This window comes from Felis catus, chromosome C2 (genome assembly GCF_018350175.1).
Source record: "Felis catus isolate Fca126 chromosome C2, F.catus_Fca126_mat1.0, whole genome shotgun sequence".
NCBI classification, from domain to species: Eukaryota; Metazoa; Chordata; class Mammalia; order Carnivora; family Felidae; genus Felis; species Felis catus.
The window spans coordinates 45,504,961-45,532,643 of record NC_058376.1 but is presented as its reverse complement, the minus strand read 5'-3'; the positions used below and the strand labels follow the sequence as shown (position 1 = coordinate 45,532,643).

General features: G+C 36.4%; 1 protein-coding gene and 1 pseudogene across 5 annotated transcripts in view; one reads left to right on the top strand and one right to left on the bottom strand.

Moving 5' to 3' along the window:
• The window catches only part of EPHA6 (EPH receptor A6), an 854,316-nt gene that overhangs the window by 245,946 nt on the left and 580,687 nt on the right, over positions 1-27,683 (bottom strand). For all 5 annotated transcript variants that reach the window (XM_019839578.3, XM_019839585.3, XM_023238878.2 and 2 more), the window contains one exon: positions 520-628. In XM_019839578.3, the coding sequence (XP_019695137.1) occupies positions 520-628 (109 nt within the window). The remainder of the gene's footprint in view (positions 1-519; positions 629-27,683) is intronic.
• On the top strand, positions 6,400-6,908 carry LOC109491629 (annotated as a pseudogene).

Below are 27,683 nucleotides of genomic sequence, written 5' to 3'. Positions count from 1 at the left end.
AGATCTAGGTCTTTTGCTCTGTCCAATTTATTGTTGCTTTAAATTTCCACCCCTATTACCTTAAAGTGGAGAAATACTGGATTTATAAAACCAATTAATGTAATTCTAATATAGATCCATTCAACATTTAATGAATAAATAGAACACATTCTATAACACTAAATTTATAGAAAACTTTTATATAAATTCTCTGTTGAATGATTTTTTTTTTCTCCAGGAAAGATCTCTTTCATGGTGTAACTTGAACGTGGTAAAGGAAAAACTTATCGAGTAAGAATTTATCTTTCATAGCTTTCAAAGTGTTTCTATCACGTCTTTAGTTGCTTACATATTTCGAAGCCTACTGATACAGAGAATTGGACATGGTGGTTCTGTTATCATATAAACTTCAGTCAGAGCAGCCTGCCCTGATTCCTTTTTCTCTCATAGTTTGCTACATTTGAAAGCATATGAATACACAGTATTATAAGAGAATGGTTATTCACAAATCTTGGAAATAATCTGGTATGCTTCCGTTACCTCCCAGTGATTAAGAAGAACAAAGTAAGAATGACGAGGAGAGTAAATCCCCCAACAGCTGCGGTGGCTATCACGAGAATCTGTCCCTGTTCAGCCGCCATGTCAGAAGCTGAAACACAAATACAGTATTAATATTTCCCTGGGTGACATTTCACTAACAAAATTATTTTACAAGTTGGTATATGTTTGAAAATATGGTGATGGATGCCAAAAATGTCCACCATATTTGCCTTTATTTGGCACACAGGATGCAAACCAAAATAAGGGCTGAAGATGGAGGTCATAACCCACAACATAGCCCTTTTCTTTTCTTTTCTTTTCTTTTCTTTTCTTTTCTTTTCTTTTCTTTTCTTTTCTTTTCTTTTCTTTCCTTTCCTTTCCTTTCCTTTCCTTTCCTTTCCTTTCTTTTCCTTTTCTTTTCTCTTCTTTTCTTTTCTTTCCTTTCTTTTCCTTTCCTTTTCTTTTCTGTTTTTGTTTTTACAAAAGTACCAATAAAAGTAGATGGATTCTTAGTATCCCACATTTTAAGATTAAGTATTTGTTGCAAATTTAAATCAGCAAATAGACTTAAAGGATTTTGTTTATATTATTGCTAATTTATTTCCTTAAACACTTGAATCAAGAGACCAGGCTTTATGCACTGTTTTGATGTCTCTTTCAACAAAGTGGAAAGACTATTGCATAATTCATTTTAAGAATGACCTTTTTTATATTTCATACAGATTAATTCAAACATTAAAGTTAGGAACTTACACTTTATAGGACAAGGATATACATAGGAAGTTCTTAGATGTTTAGCAGTAATTTTAAAAATGACATTTAAAAGCTTCCTTTTTTGAAGAAAAAACTAGATAACATATGGTAACAACATATTTCTTTCATTGACAAAACTATAAAAATTACAGGGGATGCATGTTTTACTACTGCTTAGGCAATCTTCTAAAATACATTACTTCAATTAATTCATTAGCACTTCTCATTCTATGTATTACTGAAGTTTTTTAATTTTTAAAAAAATTTTAGTATATGTGCTGCCGAAGCAAGCACAATTTATTTTTTATTTTTTTTTATTGTAGAGAGAGAAGGGCATGAGCAGGAGAAGGGCATGGGAAAGAGAGAGAGAATCCCAAGCAGGACTCAATCCCACGACCCTAGGATCATGACCTGAGCTGAAATCAAGAGTTGGATGCTCAACCAACTGAGCCACCCAGGCACCCCTGTATTATTGAAGTTTTAATAAGAAATACTTTTTAGTGAATGGGATATGAACAATTGCTTCATAATAGAAGTAAAAAACTGAAGCCCACAGAAGGTAAAGAACTTGCCTGACTTCACACATGACCATCTCCAGAATTCAAGGTTAAGTTTTATGTTTCATTTCCCCTTCCTATGCTATAACTTTAAGTAATAATTCAGTTATTTGGCAGTACTCTAAAATATTGAATCAAACAGTCCCTTTAATATCCTTTCACTTGAATAAAGCTTTATTTTTATTTTTATTACTATAAAAATATATTAATCAAATAATTTATATGTAGAAAATTGTATCAAATAATATAACTGAAAAACATGGGGCATCTGGGTGGCTCAGCTGTTAAGCCTCCAACGCTTTTTTTTTTGTAATTTTTTTTAACATTTATTTATTTTTGAGAGACAGAGCGAGACAGGGCATGAGTGGGGGAGGGCTGGAGAGACGTGGGGACACAGAATCTGAAGCAGCCTCCAGGCTCTGAGGTGTCAGCACAGAGCCCTGCATGGGTCTTGAACTCATGGACCGTGAGATCATGACTTTAGCCGAAGTCAGATGCTTGACCAACTTAGCCACCAAGGCGCCCCAAACCTCTGATTCTTGGTTTTGGCTCAGGTCATGATCTCACGGTTCGTGAGTTTTACTGCCCTGTCAGCACAGAGCCTGCTTGGGATTCTCTCTTTCTCCTTCTCTCTGCTTCTCCACTGCACATGTTTTCATTCTGTCTCAAAACAAATAAATAAACTTGAAAAAAGGAATATAACTGAAAAACAAACCATTTAATTCTCTACCACAATAATTCATTAAACCTGAGTACTTTAAGACTTTCACAGAAATAGTTCTTCTTCTGGGAATCAAGTAGGCAGTATACACTATGTGCAAATTTATATCCAGAGTAATAACTTCCTCATAAAAATGACATATCTACTAGGGAATTTTTGAGCATTAAAAGCTATTGTTAAGTAAGAAACCAGTCACAACATTTAAGAGGCTTTTTAAGAAATCTAAATGTAAATAAAAACAATTGTCATTTATGTTCAGTTTTCAGTAAGAAATTTATTAAACCTTGGAATTAGATTTTATTCACTATGATTTAATTAAGATATTTTCAGGCATCTATTTCTTTCAGCTCATAATCTGTGCAGAAACAGGTAAAGGGTTGCATCTTATCCAATAAATAATGTGCTGAAGATTTTTTATTAGGTCCTCACTGAATTTCCTAATCTTCAAAATAACACTATTGCAGGAATTAATGAGTACTCTAAAATGTCACATTTCACATGAAAATTATTGAATAACAAATTATAAGGGATAGATGTTACGGAAAACATAAAATAACATTAATTTTTGACGATACAGAAGATGGCATTTAAAAAGAAAACATTTACTTAGCAACTGCTGTATTTGTAAAATATATAATATAGTTCAAGAGTTTTAAATCTGGAGCCTGTACTTTCACAGTAGCCAGGTAGCAAGTAATTTACTGAGACCATATATTCAAAGTTCAGACAGGGAAGATTATGTAATTGGACCTTTTGAGACTCAGATTACTTTGTTATAGAACACTGTGTTGTTTACCTTAATCGCTTAGCAAACTACTATTTTTACTAATATACCTTCATTTTCACACTTATGATTATATATTTATGAACTTTGCTTCAATTAAAATTTTAATTGGATATCAGAATAGGCAGTTGTGTTACTTTGAAAAATGCATATGCCTGTATAATTGTTTCTTAAACTTCTGTGCTAGAAATCCTAAACACTCTTCTTTGGAGATTGGCATACAGTTGACCCTTGAACACTCAAGTTTTAACTGCATGGCTCCACTTACACGTAAATGTTTTTTTGATAAATATAGTATAATACTGCGAGTGTATCTTCTATTTTTATTTTCTTAACATTTTCTTTTCTCTAGCTTACTTTACTGTAACAATATAGTATACAATACATATAACATACAAATATGTGTTAATTGTTTTTGTTATTGGTAAGGCTTCTAGTCAACAGTAGGCTATTAAAAGTTGAGTTTTGGGGAGTCAAAAGTTATGTGTAGACTTTGGACTGGATGGGGCAAGGGGGTTATTGGTATCCCTAACCTTTGCATTGTTTAAGGTTCAATTGTATATAAATATATAAGTTATTTGAAATAAGAGTGTATGATGTCATGCACCGTTATATACTGGGAGTAAAGTGCCATGGATTATGGGGCTGGGATGATTATGAAAACATTAGGAATATCCTCATCAACAACAGTCACTATCTATTTCATACTAAATTAGCTTCTAGCACTATGTTTAGTGCTTCAAATTCATTATCAAATTTATCTGCACAATAGTCTTAATAGGTAGGTACTACTATTATTCCTAGTATAGGTGGTTCTGTTACTTGCTAAGGTCACACTTCTTGTACACAGGAAAGCTAGCAATCCAATCCCGATTTGTTAGGCTCCAGGCCCATGCTATTGCCAGTATTTTACACTACCATTTTCGCTAATAGAACAAATGGCTAGATCCAGCTCTTTTGTGGGTCCTAGAACAATCATTAGCCTCGCCTGACTTTGGCTTCATGTCTGTAAAATGAGAATTTTGAATTAAATGTTTTTTTTTTCAAAATCTTTCAAAGTTATTTTACTATGGTACTATGTTATCCATAAAAGCTACAAGTATTGGGAAGAGCAAGATTTGCCATATGGAAGTAAGAGGAACACTCAGGACCTGTGTTGCTCCTCTTGGTCCTGACAGGGATAATTTCTGCCTTATTATATCAGTGTTGGCCAATCACAGAGCTGACTCTATCTCAGGATGAAGTCTATAGTCTTTAACTTTGCTCACATGGCTCTCTACAAATGACTCTAAATGTATATCTCCAGATTAATCTCTTATTGTTCTCTATGTTGAATTCATTCCAGTTCCTTAAAATGTGCCAAGCTTTCTTTCATGGCCAATTCCTATTTAATCCTCCTATGTGAACATCACATCATTTGGGAAGCTTTTTATGCTTGTTTAGATTTAATTAGGACCCCAGACTTCTGTTCCCATAGCTCTTGGACTACTTCTACCAATACATTTCTATCATGCTTTACTGAAATCACTTTTTTTGTAACCTGTCTTTTCAATTAGACTACAAATTCTATGAGGGGAGGGGCTTTATTCACTATAGTATCTGTAGTAATTTGAATGATGACATCCCCTCCACCCTCTCCCTGCCCCTACAAAAAAAAAGTATTTGCAAGTACAAGTAAGTTCCTTAACTTACTACTCATCCTGTATTAGCTGGGTGGGCCCAAATCCAATGACAAGTGTCCTTATAAGAGACAAAATAGAAGACAAAGTAGAGAAGTCCATGTGAAGACAGAGGCAGAGATTAGAGTTATAGAGCCACATGCCAAGGAATACCTGGAGCCACCAGACCTAGAACAGGCAAGGAAGGATTCTCTCCTAGAGCCTTAGGAGAGAGTATGCTTTTGGTCTCCATAACTATGAGAGAATAAATTTCTGTTGTGTGTGTCATCTGCTATAGTAGCTCTCTGAAACTCATACAGTATTCAACCTATAGGACCTGATACAGGTCCTATTTATTGAGTAGTAGCTCAATAAATATTTGTTTGAGTAAATGGATTGAATTGTCATTTGCATTAGGTGATTCTGGTTAAAAAAAAAAAGCCAGATTGACCTAGGGTTATCCATATCCTCACCTTCCACTTCATATGTAAAGATTTACCCTGAAGGTAGTTATACGTATGTGAAATAAGTCTACCCAACATAATTTTAATCAGAAGATGCAATTATTCTGTATGCTTGAAGATAATGCTTTCCAGAAGGCAGGAGGTGCTAGAAAGTACAGGCTTCTACATTTAATCAAGTTAAGTTGATTAAACTTAGAAATGTGAATATAAGTTTAAGAATGCATTAGCTCATTCAACAAATGTTTATTGAGAACCTACTACATGGCAGACACTGAGATAAACACCGGAGATTCAGTTACTGACCTCATGGATTTACAGTTCATGGGAAAGATAGACGATGAAAAAATAACCACAAGTGAAAGAACTGTTAGAAAAGGGATATGTGGGGCGCTCTGGAAAGGAATAAGCAGCCTCTAGCAATAAATCGGTAGAGTGGCAGTTAGGAAATACAGTTGATCCTTGGAAAATGTGGGAATTACAGTGCCAATCCCTGCAGTTGAAAATCACCCTATACCTTTTGATTCCCCCAAAACTCAACTACTGTTAAGTAGTTATAGCCTACTGTTGACTGGAAGCCTTGCCAATAACATAAACAGTTGGTTAACACATATTTTGTATGTTATATGTATTATATACTGTACTCTTATGATAAATTAAACTAGAGAAAAGAAAGTGTTATTAAGAAAATCATAAGGAGGAGAAAACACATTTACAGAACTGTAAAAAATCTGCCAATAGGTAATGCTCTGAGTGGTCTTGTGGATCTGTCTTATTTCAACAATGTTTGGACAGAACAGATCCAGGACACCCCTTCTTCCTCCAGCCTCCAGTCACCCTCCAAATCCTTTCCAGTCAACCTTTGAAACCATAATCTCAGCCACCATCTGCCTCTGGGACCAGCCAACACCATCTTTTGAGCTTAGCTCTTTATTGCTGATCAAACATGAACTCCCAGATTCATCAGAATTATTCCACCGGGGTGGACAACATGCGTCTGCAGGCCTCCTACACCTACCTCTCTCTGGGCTTCTATTTCCAACTTGACAATGTGGCTCTAGAGGGCATAGCCCCCTTCAGCAAGCTGGCTTAGGAGAAGCAGGAGGACGCTGAGGGGCTCTGGAAGATGCAAAACCAGTGGGGATGGTCGGGTCCTCTTCCAGGACGTGCAGAAACCGTCCCAAGATGAGTGGGATAAAACCTTGGAAGCCGCTATGGAATCTGCCATGGTCCCAGAGAAGAACCTGAACCATGCCCTGTGGTATCTGCGTGCCCCGGGTTCTGCCTTGCATACCCCTGTCCTTGTGACTTCCTGTAGAACCACTTCCTGGAAGAGGAGGTGAAACTCATCAAGAAGATGGCAACCACCTGACTAACCTCCACAGGCTGGCTGGCTCCCAGGCTGGGCAGGGCAAGTATCTCTTCGGAAGGCTCACCCTCAAGCATAACTATTAGCCTCCAGAGCCTAGTGGCCTTTGAAGGGCATCCCCCTGGTGTCAGGACTTCTTCCTGAGCCTCTCCCTGCAGCTCCTATGCAGCTTTTTAACCACTCTGGAACCTTCTCCCAAGCCTTGGACCAAGTGAAAACAATAACACTTTTTGCAGAAAAAAAAAATTAAAAAACATTGAAATAAAATCTGTTGTGTAAGTGGATCTGCACAGTTCAAAGTTGTGTTGTTAATGTGTTAAGAGAAGGAGGAGGAAGAGGAGAAGAAAGAGGAGTCGCTCCTTGGTTAGAGGCCTCAAAGACCTGATTAATTTAAATGGACACTTAGAAAAACAAACCATAACAGCATCTACCAAATGGATTCCAGAATAGTACAGTATAGCTAACAAATCCCCCTGCCATGATTGAAAACTTGTCTGCTTGTACCATCTGTTCATTTTTCAATCCAAAAAAAAAAAAACCAAAAAAAAAAAAAACCCCACCACATTTCTAATTAGTTTGGTAGGATAGAATGTGTATTATTTACTCCTGTAAGTAACTCCCTAGAGAGCAAACCTGTCTTTAAAAAGATACAGTGAAATCCAGGTAAGGAATGAAATTTATTTGTGACTAGCTGATTGGAAATGTCTTTTTGCTTAATGGAATAAGGTCTTAATGGAATAAGGTCTTGGAAAAATATAAGTATATTGAAATTATTATTTCATCGTACGGTTTGGAAAGAGGCACACTTCCTTAAGGGGCAAAAAGAGATGCAAAATTGTTACTGAACTAGAGCTTAGCACCTAGCCAATGCTTGGCATAAGTAAGGATGCCACTATAAGGGAGGTTTGCTTTAGTTGTTTCTATTTAAAGAGGAGAAAAAAGCGAAGTTCTTTACTTGGAATCCAAACACTTTAAAAAAATAGGTTGAAAAAAATAAATTTCATGTCTTTAGGAAAGTATTGGAGAAAAGCAATTTTGCTATTTTTAACCAAAGATTTTTCTTCTACAGAGACATGATTTTGTCTCTCTGTAATCAAGATTATTCTAGTTTATATTTACATTTCAAAGTAAAATCTGTTATTTGTATGCTGTGTCATTTTCTGTGGAATAGCTTTTTAAAGTTAACTCTTTTCTGTTATGAACATCTTTTTAAAGTTATTGAAGACAGCAGTTACATATTTTTTTGAATAAAGTTTTTCTCAAAATGCTGCCCAGGGAAATAAATGGTGGTATATATTTGTTTCATATTCACATGTTTTATTTATGACTCCCAATTCTTGATGAAATGTCAAAATTTCAAATGATATTATCTCATCATTTCAACAACATGATTTTTTAAAGCACAGCACACATCTCAACAATGTAATGGATTGATAGTACCCAGGAAATTAATCTTAAGGTTTATTGACAACCAATACAGGAAATCCTCTTAGGTCATATACTATAATCAGGATTAGTTTAATCCTATGAAATGAGGTACATATATAAAGATTTAGCAATATATAATGAAGACTAATCAATCTGTAAAATCTCAACACTATATGGTTATACAGACATATGAGTATGACATATGAATGAAAGCTGAGGATATATTTCTCTTAGATAAACATAATCTTGTGATTTTGTAGATGATGCTGTTATTCTCTTGGCTACCCAGACTTGAAACGTACAGTCATCTTGATTCTACCTTCACCTACAACTCCATGTCCAGAGTCAAATCTTTATCATGTCTTATATTATCTTGTGTTTATTACCACTGGAACAACCTCATTTCAGGTTCAGCTTCACGGGATTAGGCTGCTTATATATTTGTCTATTAAATTGTCTTTCTATAGTATCTCTTCCCAATCCATCTCACATTATGTGGCCACATAATTATTCTTCAAAATAATATTTAAAACTATTCAGAATCTCTCCCAGTGCCTAGAGGGTAAAGTCATCCCACTGCAGAGGTTCACCATTCCTGGAGATATCCAGGCCTGAAACTTTGCACTCAGACTTCTCACAGTTTTCACCTTTGCCTTCACATTAATCATCAATCCTGTCATTATTACACTTTTTTAATTTTTTAAAAGTTTATTTATGAGAGAGAGAGAGACACAGAGACAGAGACAGAGAGACAGAGACAGAGGGCAAATGGGGGAGGGGAAGAGGGAGAGGAGACACAGAATCCAAAGTAGGCTCCCAGCTCTGGGCTGTCAGCACACAGCCGGACACAGGGCTCAAACCCACAAACTGTGAGATCATGACCTGAGCCAAAGTCAGATGCTGACCTACCCAGGCGCTCCATCATTACTACATTTTAAGTATTTCTTAGATTCATCCCCATTCTCTTCTGTCCCCCCGATTATTCCTATACTCATCTTATCACATGTATTTGAATTCAGCTAGATGGCAACTTCATTTATGTGGAATGCAGTGGAATAATAGCAAGATGGACAAAAAGAGCTTCTGAGGAGATATCTGACAGATGTTCACATACTAAGGAACACACAGTTTACTCCATGAAACAGCTTTGATGCCTCACACTCTTACTTCAGACATGTTTATTGATTTCCAAATTCATAAAACAGTATTGTAGAAGTAAATTAAGTAAATGAGGCCAGGGGTGAGATATCTGAAGAGAGGGAATTGAATGGACGTGCACACTGGTAGGCTGACCGACAGAAGAACTGGGAAAATGGAAAGCTGACATAACATTCCCAAATATACAGTATTCAGGAGCAAAGAATTTAGGATCAAACATCCTTGTAAAATTCAGGGAACACAGAAGGACTTGCTATGTTATAACTCAAAACAATAATATGATCATACAAGGTGAATAAAAAATGCTGAGTTATGTCCAAGATATTTTATTTAAAAGGGCAAGAGTCTGTGGGTGCATGATTAGAAAAGTATGTCTCTGCAAAATATTTAACAATAAATAGTAAAAATAATACTTTTAAGACCAAACTTATGTCTGAAAATTTCAACTATCAAAAATGATTTGATTTCTGATGATTTCAGGGGTTGGGGCTCATTTCAACTACATGATAAGCTTCTTGAGGGCATAAATAATATCTTTCAACTTACTATATCACATGGGATTAGTAGAGCACCTTACACAGACTAGAAATTAATAAATATATATTTTTCCTGAAGAAGAGATAAATAATGCATTCTAGACATAAGGATTAAATGCCCTGGCTAAAGAAGAGTTTTCATATAAGACGCATTTGGTAATGCTCATGCTTAAAAGTGTTCTAGTTACATAAATGATCCTTCCACACTTGTATTTTGATATATAATATGTTCAGAGATAAGTGAATAGAAAATAGTGTGCTATAAACTTAACAGAAACCCATGGGGGAAGGGAAGGAAAAAAAAAAGAGGTTAGAGTGGAAGAGAGCCAAAGCATAATAGACTCTTAAAAACTGAGAACAAACTGAGGGTTGATGGGGGGTGGGAGGGAGGGAAGGGTGGGTGATGGGTATTGAGGAGGGCATCTTTTGGGATGAGCACTGGGTGTTGTATGGAAACCAATTTGACAATAAACTTCATATATTGAATAAATAAATAAATAAATAAATAAATAAATAAATAAATAAATAATAAACAAAAAGAAAATAGTGTGAGTTAAATTTTTTTTTTAGTGTGGGGCGCCTGGGTGGCGCAGTCGGTTAAGCGTCCGACTTCAGCCAGGTCAGGATCTCGCGGTCCGTGAGTTCGAGCCCCGCGTCAGGATCTGGGCTGATGGCTCAGAGCCTGGAGCCTGTTTCCGATTCTGTGTCTCCCTCTCTCTCTGCCCCTCCCCCGTTCATGCTCTGTCTCTCTGTCCCAAAAATAAATAAACGTTGAAAAAAATTAAAAAAAAAATTTTTTAGTGTTTATTTATTTTTGAGATAGAGAGCACCAGCGGGGGAAGGGCAGAGAGAGAGGTGGTCAGAAGATCCGAGTGGGCTTCCTGCTGACAGCGGTGAGCCTGACGCCAGCTCAAACTCATTAACTGTGGGATCATCACCTTAGGCAAAGTCCGACGCTCAACCAACTGAGACACCCAGGTGCCCCTGTGAATTAACTTTTTTATTCAAATACCCCTGCGTAGGCTTTGAATGAAATAAATATTTCATTTATTATTTATAATAAGGAAGGTATTGGCATGGTATTGTATTAGCATGTTTCTTTTACATTTATTCAATATTTGACGCCATTTACCAAGAGGAAAAATAACCTCTAAGATGAGGGGCGGGGGGAGAGAAGAGAGGGAGAGAGGGAGAATGACAAGAGATTCTCTGTTCCACTCAAGTAAGCCAGTTACTAAATTCTCAGTTGGAATTGAAAAAAAGCCTCATGGATCATATCTATTGAAGTAGGAACCTTTAGCAGGGACTATATTTTTTTTAGAAAGTGATTGCACCACTGTGCTTTCTTTCTCTGGTCTGCCAATTCTCCAGAAACAATGCAGTTCAGTACGTCAAACTGTGGCTACATTGGGACACAGAAGATTTCAAGTTTCATTCTTCTTGATGACCTTAATTTACTTGTCAGATAAAAATGCCAAATGACACAGGGATAATTGGAAAATGTGAGTTTGGTAAAACTTGATGGGGAGGCAGAAGCAGAAGCATAGTGCAGCATGATGAAACACTTTTTGTCTCTCTCTCTCTCTTAAGATTCTTGTGTGCATTAATAAATGGTCAAGATGCCTTGACAGGTAGGCTTCATGTGACAAATATCAAAGAACAGAGAAAAGTGACTGAGGCATTTAAACACCTGGAACTATTGTTAACATTCTAAATGTCGGGATTTAATTTGTAATTGTCTGTATTTCGTATTGTTACATGCAGTTGAGAAGGTCTTTGATAACATATTTTGTAAATGAAATACTTACGCCTTTATACATACATATTTCATTTTTTAAAGATCCAGTGTACAATAGAATTTCCTTAAAAATTTCAAAAATTCCCTGGAACCAATGATGTTCAATTTCAAAAGACTATTCAACATGTACCATGTTATTAATAGCATTTGCATATTGGTAATCATACTTATGCACTTGAGGTTATAACTTCTCTGTATAACAGTGTGGCTTGAGGTAAGTAGCTTTGTCAGTAAATGTATAGCCATTAGGGATCACATATTTCATAAGGCTAAACTCAAAGGTTTATTTAGGATCTAGTTTTCATAGGGGCACCTGGGTGGCTCAGTCGATTAAGCATCCAACTCTTGATCTCAGCTCAGGTTATGATCTCATGGTTCAGGGGATTGAGCCCCGTGTTGGGCTCCATGCTGATGATGCAGAACCTGCTTGATTTTTTTTTCTCTCTCTCTCCCCCTTCCCTGCTCTCTCTCTCTTTCAAAATAAATAAACTTATAAAAAAAGAATATTTTTCATAGAAAATATGTAAAAAAAATCCTGATAAAAAGCATACATTTATTATTTAGAAAAAGTTCTAGAAAATTTCTTGAGTGAATTCTCATTCATCAACTCATTATTCACTCAAAAACAACAAAAAATACTAATCATTTAGAACGTGCCATGGGCCGCCTGGGTGGCTTAGTCGGTTAAGCGACCGACTTCGGTTCAGGTCATGATCTCACAGTTTCGTGAGTTTGAGCCCCACATCGGGCTCTGTGCTGAAAGCTCAGAGCTTGGAGCCTGCTTCAGATTCTGTGTCTTCCTCTCTCTGCCTCTCCCCCATTTGTGCTCTATCTCTCTCTCTTAAAAATAAACAAACTTTAAAAAAATATTTAGAATGTGCCAAACACTGTGATGTAGGGATTGGGGAGACAAAGAAGACTTAAGCCTGGTTTCCAATCCTCAGAGTAGTTTCTCTTTAGTGAGGGTGATAGATAACTGTAATAGAGTGAAACTGTTGCTAAAATGGAAGTACGAGTGAGGGTCATGAGGGAAGAGTAGGAGAGTGATAATCTCGGCAGAAAGAAGAGAAGGAAGGTTTATAAAGGAGGTGATTCTTGAGCTAAATCTGAAAGGGTTAGAAGAAATTGGCAAGTAACCAAAGTGACAAGTAGACATTGGGACATTCTAGTGTGAAGAAATGACATCACATGTATGGACACATGAAACCACAGCATCTTCCAGAGATTTTACATGTACTTTGAAGCAGAATAGAACCAAGAGGATATAGAATAGGAAGGTAGATAGAATGGATCGTGAAAATATAGTGACCTCATTCAGTGTGCTTAGTTTTTTCTCATGAGTAGAATAGAAGGAGATGTGAGTTTACTCAAAATTGCAATTTTTACTGGGGATATAAACTCTTGCAAATATATGGGAAGAAACTATCAGACAATAAAATGAGGACATGTTTGGAGCCTGGATTTGGCCTGAATCTCACACTATACCTTGACTTTCTTTACTTAAAGTAATAGTCTCACTTTTCACTAAACCAGTTGGGACTTCATCACTTAAAGTTGAGAGTCCTACTTACTAAAATGAAACAAAGAGGAGAGAGTTTGTCAGTGTTTGTCTATACGCATATCCTATAACGAGGGAAAGAGAGGATAAGTGGATCTTTATATTCCCAAATTAACTACTAAAAACCTCTCAATGCTTATTATGTTGCTTAAGTTAGATGCTATTAATCTCCATTTACTATTTACATTTTTTTTCTATGTTGAACAGACTTCTGAGTCTGTTTGCCCCCATAACTGGATGAATGAAATTGAAAAGATAAAGCAAAATGAGGCGGGGGGCGGGGAGGGTTCTGTTTATAAAACAGCCATTTTTATAAAAAGAAAACCAAATGCTCTGCTTGGAGAGAGTCCATTTTCTTTTTCTTCAATTGATTGATTGGTTCAGGGTGAAATCAGTCCTGTCTATCTTACATTTAATGGATCTCATGTATTGATTTAATAAAAACTTCATAGATGTAAACACAAACAGACCAAAAATAAAAACAAATGAACAGACATTTCTTGCAACTTTAGTGAGACAGCATGTTAAAATCAGATTATGGAGGAATCTGCCCACTTTAAGCCATCTAATTATGAACCCATTGCCACCAAATCTGGAGCTAAACAAATTCCTGTGAAGATCTTTACTTAACCTTCACAGTTAATGTTAAAGCACATTTAGGGTACAGTTGTCTCTTACATGGCTTCAGTAGAAATCTTTACAGAAGCATAGAAACCAACAATGTTGGGGGTGGAGGGCAATTTGTCTTAGCTTTATGGACTCAAACACGGTGCCCCAAATAATTTAGATCACAGGCAACCAACAGGGACCTGCTATTCCTATGCCAAAACTCATTTGATTATCCCCTGAAAGCAAGTTCTCAAGGAAGCTGTTGCATCATTGCTTGAAACCTTTTGAGGCCTCTGCTCTAACAACCAAACTACCTCAGCTTCTAACTGATCACTGCAATCACTTCTGGAGAGATTCAGAGAGAGCCTACTCTACTTTATTAGTATTATTTTTTTAATTTTTTAAATGTTTATTTACTGTTCAGAGACAGAGAGAGAGAGAGAGAGAGAGAGCACGAGCAGGGGAGGAGCAGAGAGGGAGGGAGACACAGAATCCGAAGCAGGCTCCAGGCTCTGAGCTGTCAGCACAGAACCTGATGTGGGGCTCGAACCCACAAACCACAAGATCATGACCTGAGCCAGTCAGATGCTTAACTGACTGACCCACCCAGGTGTCCCAAGCTTACTCTATTTTAAAAAGAGCCAAACTTGTTGTTCCACAAAACGATAGATCAATCAATTTTCTTAATGTCTCCTTTATTATTTATGTTATGATTTCCCTTAAATTATGTGTTAGATCTCCCAGTTAAATTTTGCATAATATTTTGTTTTATGCACCGAATTATACCATAACTTATTAATATTATATTTTCAAGAAAATAAGATTGTTTGCTTTGCCTGTAGATTTTTCACTAAATTTTGGCTTTATTGCTCAGGGAATCAACTTAACTCAAAACTGAAACTTAGTATTATTATTCTGAAACTGTGGAGTAAATACCTCTTTAAAAATGAACTAAAGGGGAAAAAATTCCTGACATACTCTTTCACAAGTTCATGTAATATAAAAAAAGTGTCATGTTTTATTTATTCATCTTTTACACTAATATCTGCATATGATATTGATTATAGACAAACTGGCATGTGCTATATTGTTAGATAGTAATATATGCCTCTTTCTATATGCTGATAATATGGATTTAATTTTCAATAACTAGAATTGATTTCTGGATACAAATAATTCTACCATCCTACCGCTGCTAGAAGGGATTGAACATCATCAACTTTATCAAAATTAAAATCATTTTCTTTGGCACACAAAAGGCAATTGATAAAAACTCTACAAAAGAAGACAACCTAGTCCATTTTTTACAAGTATACTTTTTCCATAACTTATCCTAGAAGGCTTGCTGCAAAAATATGTGGTTCAATATAACTTTTTCCATGGGAGCATTGCTCCTCGGGTTTCTTTTTGATGACTTTGAACACCTGCTTTGAAAATTTTCCAGGCCAGAATCATCTTTTTTCACAGTATCCAGTGGTGTGGAACTGTGGGCTTTCAATCTAGAGTATGCCTAATTGTTGGAGCAGATTCAACTCTGCTTCCTAAGGACAATCTTTGCTTCGCCTCCAGCTCATTTCAGTGCAAATGTAAGGATGGGAAAAAATATTGGTTGGTTGTCTCAGCTTTAATAGTGGAATTATTTCTGTACTTCTTCACCTTATTTTTTTATGTTTATTTATTTATTTTGAAAGAGAGAAAGCAGGAGAGGGGCAGAGAGACAGGGAGACAGAGAATCCCAAGCAGGCTCTGCATGCTATCAGCGCAGAGCCCTGTGTGGGGCTTGAACCCACAAACCACGAGATCATGACCTGAGCTGAAATCAAGAGTCAATCACTTAACCAATGAGCCACTCTTCACCTTATTTTTGAAGCATTTGTACCATCTATCAGTGTGAAAATAGAGAAAACACATTCTAAGCTCTCATTAAAGACTTAGCTCAAAATTTTTAGTAAGTAATCTTAGTAAGAATACTAAGATACTAAGTATCTTAGTGGGATACTGAACGGGTATCTATTAAGCTCTATCTCTGAAAACTGCCTCTCTCTCTGGTCCCTACCTGCATGAATTGGATTAGGAATGGAGACCTGACTCATATTGGGCCAAACCATGATATTTCTTCCAGGAATTTGGAATTAGGATTCATAGTCATTCTGGTGGTCTTGGTGCATGGTTGAAATCATGGGGAAATATGAATCTACAAGCCGTGAGGCAGATAGATTTATTTTCCTAAATGAACATATGCATAGGTAAATCTGATCCTAGGCGAGAAGAAACAGAAGCGAGTGGCTGTGTAGACCAAGAAAGAGATTGGTTATCTTTCATTTCAAGACCTTTCTGGTTTCTTGTTTCAATTCTTTTTGAAGCCTAGCCTCATTTACGCCCCCATATTTCCACTGTGGCCCTGTCTGGGACATTCTTAGATCTCTTTTCACTTAACCTAGCTCATGGTATATTTGATATCTCCAGTCAAAGGGCTCTGGGGTATTCTAATTTTTAGTATCTGACCAAAGAACACATATTTAGAAAATAAATTTAAAGGGTGATTCTTTTTCATTCACTTCCCAGCTATACTAGCTCTTTTGAAGTCTGTATGCATGGGATTGTACTAAGTAACCTTTCTTCCTCATCTCATTCCCAGCATGGAAATCATCTTCAATCAGTGAAACTTTACCTTGGGTCTGCTTCTATCAAAGGTTGTAGTCATAAAACACCACATTAAAAAAGCACACTTTTGCATTTGTTGAAAAAACTCTGCTTGAGGCCATTATCCTCAGATTCTTCATCTATCTTTCTCAGAGCATTTGTGCTTCATATCATAAGAGCTTGAGGACTTCTCTGTTCTCTGGCTGCATCCAGAAATGTCAGAGGCAGAGATGGTGTGCATGTGGTTCACCACTAGTGATGATCACCTCTTGTTTTTATGGATCAAATTTTCTACTTCTAGCTCTAATTCTGGTGCTTTAAATATTTTTAAATGCTTTACTATTTTGTATATGTGTTTTAAACTGCCTCAACTGTTTTTAGGGAGAAGGAAAATGCAAATATAAGTCAATATTCCTCTATTAGGTTAGTCAGACTTTCTGAGAAGGCACCCCTATAAAAATTAAGTGCAATTTAGATAAGTTAGCATATATATGGGAAAAGTCATCCTACTTACTGCTTACAGCATTCAGCTTTCTTCCTAGAACAGGAAATTTGACTATACTTGTAATTCTGTCTCATCTCTAGTAAGAGGTATTAATGACTTAGATTAGTTATATGTATGTTTGAACATGTTCTGTTAAACAAAATTCTTGATTAAATAATTTTAGACGATTAACAGAAAGTGTAATAGAGGTCATTTCTATCTCCTTTTAAAACACATGAGAAGAATTTCTAAATTCCACATACTTATTAGCTTGACTAATTCATGTATTGCATTCCTTTTTTGGTATGCATGTGTATGGGGGGTAATGGAGGTGCGCATACCTAGCTTTAAGTTTTCTATGCTGCTTCTCTTCTGAATGTTAACAAAAAGTATTTTTCTAATTGTTTTTATTTTCTAAACTGAGCTTGTCTCAATTCTTCACCTGTTCTGATGCCCCAGTTTCCACAGTTTAAGCTATTGGAAGTCTAAGCTAAGGGTGCTTATAAGACTGCTTCAACTATCTTCCCAGTCATGGGCCAGGTTGGGGTGCCCCATCTCTCCTTTGGTATGTAAGTCCTTGTGCCTTAGAGGCTTCTACGGGTCACTGATCAATGAAAAGTAGAATTACCCCATCAATCTCTTATTTACTCACTTTTCACCTTCCTTTCCAGTAAGGTATTTCTTCCTCCATCTTAAGCAGTAAGAGCACTGAGAAAAACAATGACAGAGATATAGCCTCATGTGCAGAAGTTTGGTTTCTTTTTTTTTTTTTTTAATGAAAACATTAAATTTATCTCTCCTGCTTCTATTAATAATCTCAAGGATAATGGTAGAGAATTATCGTGAATGGTATACTTTTCAAACCTTAAAAATATTGCTGACATCAAGCAAACAGCAACTGTAAAAGCACATAAGTTAAAAAAGAATCTCCATGGGTATTAACTGGGTATCTTTTGTTTAACTCAATTTGAAATCTATCATCCCAGTGGGCATTTAAGTAGGATGAGAGGGAGAAAATGACATAAAGCTAGCTAATTTTAAAATGGTGCAGTTCCCACGATGGATAAATACAAACACTGAGAAATGATTTAGCAAGATCCAAACGCATTTTGAGCTGCAGTACAGAACATCACTGAAAAAAGAATGGGCTAAAGGCAATTAGATAAGCCCAAATCTCCTTGTTCTCCCTTGTTTGTCTGCTGAGCAACTTGGATTAATTTGGGAAACAATGAGGGGTGCCTGGGTGGCTCAGTCGGTTAAGCGTCCAACCCTTGATTTCAGGTCAGGTCATGATCTCACAGTTTGTGGGATCGAGCCCCGCTTTGGGCTCTGCACTGATAGTGTAGAGCCGGCTTGGGATCCTCTGTCTCCTTCTCTCTGCCCCTCCCCTGCTCAGTGTCTCTGTCTCTCTCTTTCCCTCTCTCTCTCTCTCTCAAAAGTAAATAAATACTTTTTTTAAAAAATTGGGAAAGAATGGAACAGTCTTATTTCTAGTCATCATGCAAGGTAAAAATTTGTCTTTATGAAGGCTCAAATATTCTTAAACCTGTACCTGTTCCATAATTTGAAAAAGTAAAATCCTTCCTCAAACAAGATATTCTGAGTTTATTTTTATAGAAGATACAGTATAACTAATACCTATTCTAAGCCAAAATATAATTTTCAATATATAGCTAAATTTTACTTTGGATTGCTTATTTTTGTGCAAGGAAATACGTCAGATAGTTGCTTATTTAATTAAAAATATATTGTGGGATAGGTGGCTATCAGTCATTTTTACTTGAAAAGTGATGAAGATTCCACAGAGAGTACCCTAAGAAAGTTTTCTTTCCAGACTTATAATTTTTTCCTTCTTCCTTATGGAAATGAGTAGTAGCTGATTCACAGCACAGGCTCATTCAAAAAATCATATTGTACTAAATACACGATTGGGTCTCCCTCAGAAGGAGTCATTATTATAACAAACAATCCAGAGTGTTTACATTTGCCATCTGCAGTTCTAAATACATCACATGTATTTCACCTATTTAATCTTCACAAAATCATTTAAGATAGTTCTATTATTATCACTACCTTATAGATGGAGAAACTGAGGCACATAAGGTTTCTTAACTGGCCATTGTTACACAGACAGAAGTGGCAAAACCAAAATGTAAGTACAGATCGCCTCGTTCGAGTTGCAGTTTCTAACCATTATGCTACATTGTCTATTAGTGTTGAAATCTTTTATGATTTAAGTATTTACAAGAAAAGTGACCCATCCTATAAATAATCTGATTACCGCAGAAGCAGAGGCACCACAGTTCTGGGTCCACAAGGTGATGTTGCCGGAATAGGACTGATGGGGATTCCCTGACTTGCCTACTGTGTGGGTCAAAATCTGATTATCTCAGAAGTTCACATGTGGAGCTTCCTTGTCCAACCCTCCAATGCTTAGGCCCTGGGAGGTCAAGTCACTGGGGGAATCCCAGACTTCCTTATATGTCACCTATTAAAATTAAACAAAAACTAACACCAAGACTAGCCAGCTGTCTCCAGGGTAAGCTAATGGGCATGAAAAACAAAGGTCAAAGGAAAGAATCAGAAAATGACTTGATTCCTAGAGTGTCCAGATGCAAGAAGATAAGCAAGAATATTGTTTAATTTTTAAAATACAATTTTGAAACTGCTAGAATGGAATTTTAGGGCTGAAAATCATTACCAATAATGTCAGTATTAATAGCCAACATTTCCTGAGCCCTAACCACATGGGTATCAGATATTCTGCTAAGTACTTTACATGCACTGAACCACTGCATACTCACAAGAACACTAGAAAGTAGATGGTATTCTTATCCCTATTTTTCCTTATGTGGAAATTGAGGCATAGAGTGGTTAGCTGACTTATACAAATTATGATATATAGCAAGTGGCAGAGTCAAAATTTAAATCCAGGGTTTAGTCCAAAGCTTGAACTTTTAACTAAAATTCACTAGTTTTCTGTAGCTGTCTATTTATCTGTGAAGCATCTGCCAAATGAATTGCATGAATCAGTTGCTGTCATGAAAAATTTCCTTGTTCTTGCTGCTTATTTATATCCTTCCTTTTCTTCAAGGCCAAGGTTAAGGCCCTCCTCCACGAAGTGTTTGCCAGCTGCCTAGCTCACAGCAGTAATTCAAATTACAGTGATAGTTAACATTTAATGATCACATTAGGAGAAAGGCACACCCCATCCTCCTTCTCAGCTTTGCTCTTCCCCAGAGCATCACATCACCTGTCTTAGGGTTTCCTGGGGCACAGATTCTTCTGGCAGCTTTGCATGTAGCAGGTTTATTGAGGAGTGACTTCAGCAGGGACAGGTTGAGAGGACAGGGGAGCAGAAATGGGGAAATGGAGCAGTCGAACTATGATATGAGCTACAAAAACCTCTGCAGATCTCAGGAAGCTCTCAGCCGAGATGACCCTTCACAGTTGTCCTGAGTTAAGCAATGGGATAAATCTTTGACTGGCACAATGACACAGTCTTGGATTCTGTCCAGGCCTGGGGAGAGGGCATGACTCTGAGGAATGCAGCTTCTTTTGAAGAGAGGCAATGTCTGGAAAGGAATTCAGCTATGAGCCTGGCCAAGAGAATGAGTAAGTGCCAAGGTCCTAAAGGGGAGGTATAGGCAACATACCATAGCTCTGAATCACTTAGCACTCTAACTATTTTACTAATTGTTTGCTTACTGTCTCTCTCCTTTCTGGGACATAACCTCTAGGACGGGATGCTAAGGATCTTTGTCTACGTCTGCTATATCCACAGCATGTAGACCAGCAGTTTGTACAGCGTACAGAGTGTGTTTTCACAAATATTTGTTGAATAAATCTGTGTACAAACAAATAAATAAATTTCTAGTTTTTTGATGAGGAAACCAAAGCTTAAACAGGGAGTTGGTCTGGCCCAAATCCTTAACCACTTCACTCAGAAGGTCCTTATTTTTAAAGCAAGGGTAGATAATTTAACACATCCCCTTTCTTTTATTGATGGTAAATTCATGTCTAGGGTGGAGAATCATCATGAGCCAAGATACCAACTCCTACCTTGCCTAACTGAATGTATCATTTGGCCTTTATTAGAACATACACCCAAGTAATCTAGCCTGAGACAGGTCCGTGACAACCTTGTGTGGCGTATTAGTCTTGGTCTCTAACTTTGCTTTGCTAACATATCACTTTTACCTCTCTGATATCTAGATCCATGAAGTTATCCATGCAGATAATTCCTGGAACATCTGCAACTGACCAACTTTCACTGAAACTTTGGCATGGGATGGCTCAGCTCCAGTTTTCTCAGGAGGCTCTGATGAGCAGGTCATAATTCACTGTGTCCTGAAAGTCCAGAGACCAAATATGAACTGTCAAGGAGAAATATGCAGGCTTACATGCTGGCAGAGAGCAAGCATGTGTTAGAATTTAAATTGATAATTCCCGAGGTTCTAGTACCTTCGGTAGGTGAATTCTAAGGCTAAAAGAGTCTCTAGGGAATTTGGAAGTTACGACAGCTATAGGAGTGACAATGAAAAAGATATTTGGAAGGTTTTATTTTTAGTGTGGATAAAATGAAGGTGAGAAAATTAGATGTGTTAGCAATGGCACCAGAGGATTCAGTTATGAGAAGCTCATTCTGATTGGCTTGCTTGTCTCCAAACTATAGATAACTAGAAGAAAAATAAAAACTCAGGAAGGTTTTAGCCTCTGTAGCAAGATAGGAGACAGCATTGCACGGTCCCTACCTATGACTCCAGCCACATGTCTTGTATTTCCTATACCAACATCGTCACCCCCCAACATTCCTCACCTCTACCTTTGTACTCTCTGTTTAAGCTGCTGGTTGTCTAACTACAGTGTGCATCAGAATCACTTGGAGGGCTTTTTAAAACAGAATTCTGGGTTCACCGCCAGAGTTTCTGATTCAGCAGGTATATAGTGGAGTCTGAAAATTTGCATTTCCAACATTTTCTCAGGTGTTGCTGCTGATTCCAGTGCAGGGACTACATTTTGAAAACCATGGTTCTAGCCACAACTAAAATTCTTTCAGTTACTAGAAGGCTGCACGCTCACTTTCATCTGTACACCTGCACACATGAGAGAACAGAAGCTCCCCGATCCTTTTATCCCACCCCCTGCCTCACCCTCCACCCCTCTCATTATCATAGCCAAGTTTTATTTAACTTTAAAGTTTCCTTTAACACATCACTTCTTTGTGGAAGTTTTCCTTGATGAACGTTTGCTTGGGTTCTTCTCTTTGTGCTCCCCCAAACGTCACACACAACCTTGCATTGTAATCTTGTTTAATTTTCTGAACCTCTCACAAGCTTTTGTGAAAGGAGAGAACAAGTCTATTCTTTTCATCTTTGAATCTGCAGCGCCGACTTCTATATCTGGCTGGTGCATTAATACTTTTAGACCAAATGGAGGAGTGAACGAATAAATCGAACAATTAAACATTGTGCTTGCTTTTGCTTTTGCTGCTGCCTTTCAAATGCCCTTCACTTTCTCTCTCATTATGTCAAATTTAGAAACAAACTTTGTATCAAATTTAGAAATAAACTCTTTTGCTTCCAAGTGTAACAACTTAAGCAAGTATATTGAAGTCACTGTCAATTTCATTCCTTCATCTCAGAATGAGAATAGGTAGAGTGCATGAATGCAGAATATATGTATTACACGTATGTAAGGATGGATATATAGGTATAAATACGTATGCTAAATTTAGTAAGTAGTATTTCAATGTTTACAGAAATGCTGAAAATGATTGTTAAAAAAACACATTTGGTCTGCTTTCGGGTTTTGTATCTAGCAAATACAAGATAACTATTTATTTTAAAAATAGCTATAGTGCAAGAGCATTTTTTAAAGGGTGCTCAGTTTTCAAAAAGCATAAGAGAATATGAAATTCAGTTTGCTGTGAATCAGCTATTTTATATCTCGTGGTAAAGTTGCCATATTCTGCTACTTTGCCTATCTTTACAGTGCGATAATATGCTCACACATGTCATGCTTGCGTTTGTGCACACACAGCTAAATCTTTTAAAGGGATCCTGCTGTTTTGCCAAGAATTCTTGTTATTTGACTTAAATTCACTGAACTACTGTTTCCCTTGAAAACATAAAGTGTAATGCAAATACTTTAGCTGTTTCTTAATTTTTTAAATAACGTTTGGTAGAGCTGGCTGGGTTTATTTTATAAACATCTGTCCACTCGGTATTGTGACTTCAGAGTGAGGTACAGCGAAAACAGATGTCTTGCACTGAGTGAATACAAATTTAAAAGATGTTACATTAGATAATTTAAACTTATTTTTCTTGCATACTGGTACTGTACAAATGGAAAAATTCAAGCTCTGTCCTTATGATTTGACGTAGGCAGATAATATTTAGTATTTACGTATTTTACATACAATACTTTTCATCCACCTTGGACATTTTGACAATCCTTTTGTTCAACTCTCACGTGTTTTCAGCTCTAAAAATGATGGATTACCATATGGATAGAATTCCACTGGGAAATAGGAAAGAAAACCATAAAAGGAACCAAGCCCTGTGCTGTGTCATCCTTGTGGTCTGGGATTTCCTAAAGGACAATTTCATCGCAGCATCAGGTATTTCTGCCCTCTCCCTGTAAGAACCACAGCTATGTATCACCACTAGACATCATTCCATGGCTAGCTAGATCCCACCTCTTGCTTTAGAATACCATTCCAGAAGAAGCTACTGAATAACACAATATTCCTTAGTCGTCTTGACAGAGTACATGATCAAGCAATAGAGGGGATAAGAGGTCAACCATAATTAAGAACCACACCACCAGTTCCACATAGGCAATCTACGGTTTTCTTACTGTGCCCTTAATGCTTTCCTAACCACTAGAATATGATATTTTAAAAAGCCACTTTAAGATACAAATCAATAAAGCTGATTTGTGTAGTCTGAAGAATGGCTGTAAATCTCCATGTATTATATAGGGAATATATTTTTCACTGAATTTGAAGCAATTTGAAATGTCTAAGGAACATTTTTGCTCTCTAGAAGAATTCAAGGTTGTAAAGTCAAATAACTTGGCAGAAAAATTCCGGCAATTTATATGATAGCTGATAGAAAAAAATCCATCTCTTCTCAAATCAAGTCAAATTAAAATTAGACTTTGAAAATGACATAAATAGGAAACTCTGTTAGAAGAGTCTTTAGTGCGGCTTAGTGGTGAGCTTCCTGAAGACAGAGAACATGCATATTTATGTTTCTTCCTCAGCCTTACTGAGGTATAACTGACAAATAAAAAATATATATATTTATGGTGTACAATGTGATGTTTGGATATAAGTACATATTATGAAATGACCATCACAATCAAGCTAATTAATATATCCAACACCACACAGTTTGTGTATGTGTGTGTGTGTGTGTGTGTGTGTGTGTGTGTGTGGTGAGAACATTTAAGATCTACTGTCTTGGCAAATTTCAAATACACAATACAGTACTATTATCTATAGTCACCATACTATATATTAGATCTCCAGAACTTATTCATCCTGCATAACTAAGCCCCAACATAGTTATTTTTTTTAAGTTTATTTATTTATTTTGAGAGGGAGAGAGAGAAAGCACAAGTGGGGGAGGAACAGAGAGAGAGGGAGAGGAAGAGAATCCCAAGCAGGCTCTGCACCATCAGTGCAAAGCCCAACTTGGGGCTCAAACTCATGAACCAAGAGATCATGACCTGAGTTGAAATCAAGAGCCGGTCGGTTAACCTATTGAGCCACCCACGCACTCCAGCACACTGTTATTAATATATACGCACAAAAACACAAATAAGATACTGAAAGTATATAGATGAAATAATAAAATACATGCAATTTGTTTGAAGTAACAGATGCATATTAATTGAATATTTACCAGATAACACCAACTTACTTGATATTCACTAAAAGCCTTCAACGTGTCAGCAAGGCAATTATAAGAGGCACAAAAATGAGTAAGAGATTGTTCTTGATCTCAAACAAAACAAAAGAACCCAAAAAACTTCCAAAGGATAATGGCTTATGTCTCAAAGAAATCATATTTTTGTATATGTTGCTTTAGGTCATTGGCTTAAAATAAATCTATATTCTGTTTTAAGAAATACAACCACTGCTATTTGCTAGTGCCCTTTTCAATATCAGACAATTTGTAACACTGCATGTTACTATATACATTTTATGCCTTCTAAGTAGCTGTTAATAGTTAATGATTTTTTCCAGTCCATTTAGCAAAGCTATGATCTTTAATATTTTTCATATTGGAACGGTCCAACCTGTCTTATGGTACATAAGCCTGGTTCCCATCACTTAAGGTCATTATTTGGTCCGGGAAAAACTGAAGCAAAATACCTTTTTAATCAGTGGAGTCCTGTGAAAAAGAGACTTCTGTTTTCTATGCAAGTAGTTCCCCTTCATCAAGTCCCTGCTCATGTAAGGTAATCAGACTAAGTGCATTATGTTTCCCTTAGAGTGTTATACTTGGTCTACCATGTGTGCATTAGTCTAGAAATCTGTATTAACACATGCATAACTCTCTGAATTTGATGTATGGTGATTTATATAGACTTTTGAAAGTCTATGTTTATATTCAAATACTCTATTTTAGGAAAGAATATATAATTGGTTAAGGGAAGGTGAAGAATTGGAGGCAAAAATAAAAAATAATCATGTAGAAAGTCCGAAGAAATGACCAAGCTGAATAAGAAAAGTAAAAACACTGAATGGGTAGAAATGGAACTCAGTTCCAGTTCTCAGAATTAGTATAAAAAATACTATACCCATAATATGCTATAGCCATAATATGTGCCCATTCTAACACTTAGTAGCTGGAGGAATGTGGTATGTTACTGAGCTTGTGTGTGCTTCAGTTTCCTGATCCATAAAATGGACATGATAATAGTACCCATTTCAAAGGTTAGAAGACACAAAGAACAGAATAGTGCTTGGAACATTAGAACTCAATAAATATTATCTGATAGAATCTCAGTGTTAGAAGTTATGTTAAACTTAATATCACAACCTCCCAAACAAAGGAAGGATTCCCTTTATAATATGTTGAATAAGTACCCAGCTAGTTGCAGCACGAATTCTTATCATGAAGAGCATTTATTAATTCATAAGGTAAGCCAATTTATATTTGGACAACCTAACTTCTAGAAAATTCTTTCCTACTGGTGTTTGCATTTAGATAGCTATGGTTGCCAACATTGAAAGTGTGCTATTGACTAAAGATTATTTCAAATTAAAATCTTACATACTAGAATTTGTCCTCCTCTGGGTAGACTCATAAATATGAGATCTGGCTCCTGCTTGATTAATTAACTTTTTTATTACTCCACCAGGGTCAGCTGGTCCTCTTTCTGCTTCATGCTTCACCATTAATAACCATCCCCAAATTTCTGGCTGCTGTTAATAATGATGTAGCTAATTTCATCCTAAGTAATTGAAGCAGTGCAGATTGTGATTCAATCAACAGACTGGATCCGACACAATAGAGATTTTTTTTAAAAAGGAAGTTTAAAGAAGAAAATACATTATACAAAAATAAAAATATCATTTAACTATACCTACAATGCTTTCAATTTTAGAATTAACACTTAATTGGTAATTAAAGGTCCACATATCATATTTCTACACAACTCAAGCCAGGTATATAACCTGAAGCCCCAAATAAAGAAAGCAATAATGTTTATCTGTGGCCAATAAAAATATTTGATTCTTTCTATTTAGACTAGTAGGCAACATGCTATTCTCCCAATTTTAGCCTTTTAAAATTGCATGTTATTCATTTTTAAATTAAATATGTATTGGAAACTATAAGCAAGACACTTTATGAGACACAAGGATATGCTGGCTATAGTTCTTGACTCAAAGAGCTAGCAGCTTAGCAAATAATTAGCACTTGCACAATAAAATATTATAGACAGTCTGAGGAAAGGTGGTTTTTCACTGGACTGATACAGAATATTTCATAAGAGGTACAAGTTGAGCTGGCAATCATTCGTAATGTGACAGGTTTCTGAATTGTCTAGTTGGAAGTCACAGAAGCAGCTCAGAAATTATGAAGATTCAGAAAATTTCATGTATGAAGTATCCACGCATTTTCTCAGAGTTTGTTAACTAGAGGGAGACAGGACAGGAATGATGTCAGTCTGCACTAGGACTGGAGGGAAACTTGAATATTTATTGAGAAATTCACCTTTTACGTGGTAGAAAATACTCGGTGTTTTGGAATTTTTAAGTGTACAGAATGGAGTATAGAAAAATTAGTCCACTGGAGACATAAAGAACAAAGTAGGGAAGAAAGAATTAGAGACATGATATTGAACCTCAATTTCTAGGATCATTTCCCATTTATAAATTATTAAAATTAACCAAACTGCTTAAACATGAAACCATACTAAAAATAGCTAACTCTTATGGATGTTAAAAATAATTAAGTGATTAAATTCCTTCATTTGTATCTACATAACACTTTTTGTATACATGTGTAAGATACGACATAAGATTCTATTTTGAAATACCCACTATGGTTCAGTAATAATTTATTTATTGTTTGGTTAGTTAATGTTGATCATGAAGACTTTTGCATGATCATTTTATGTGCTATA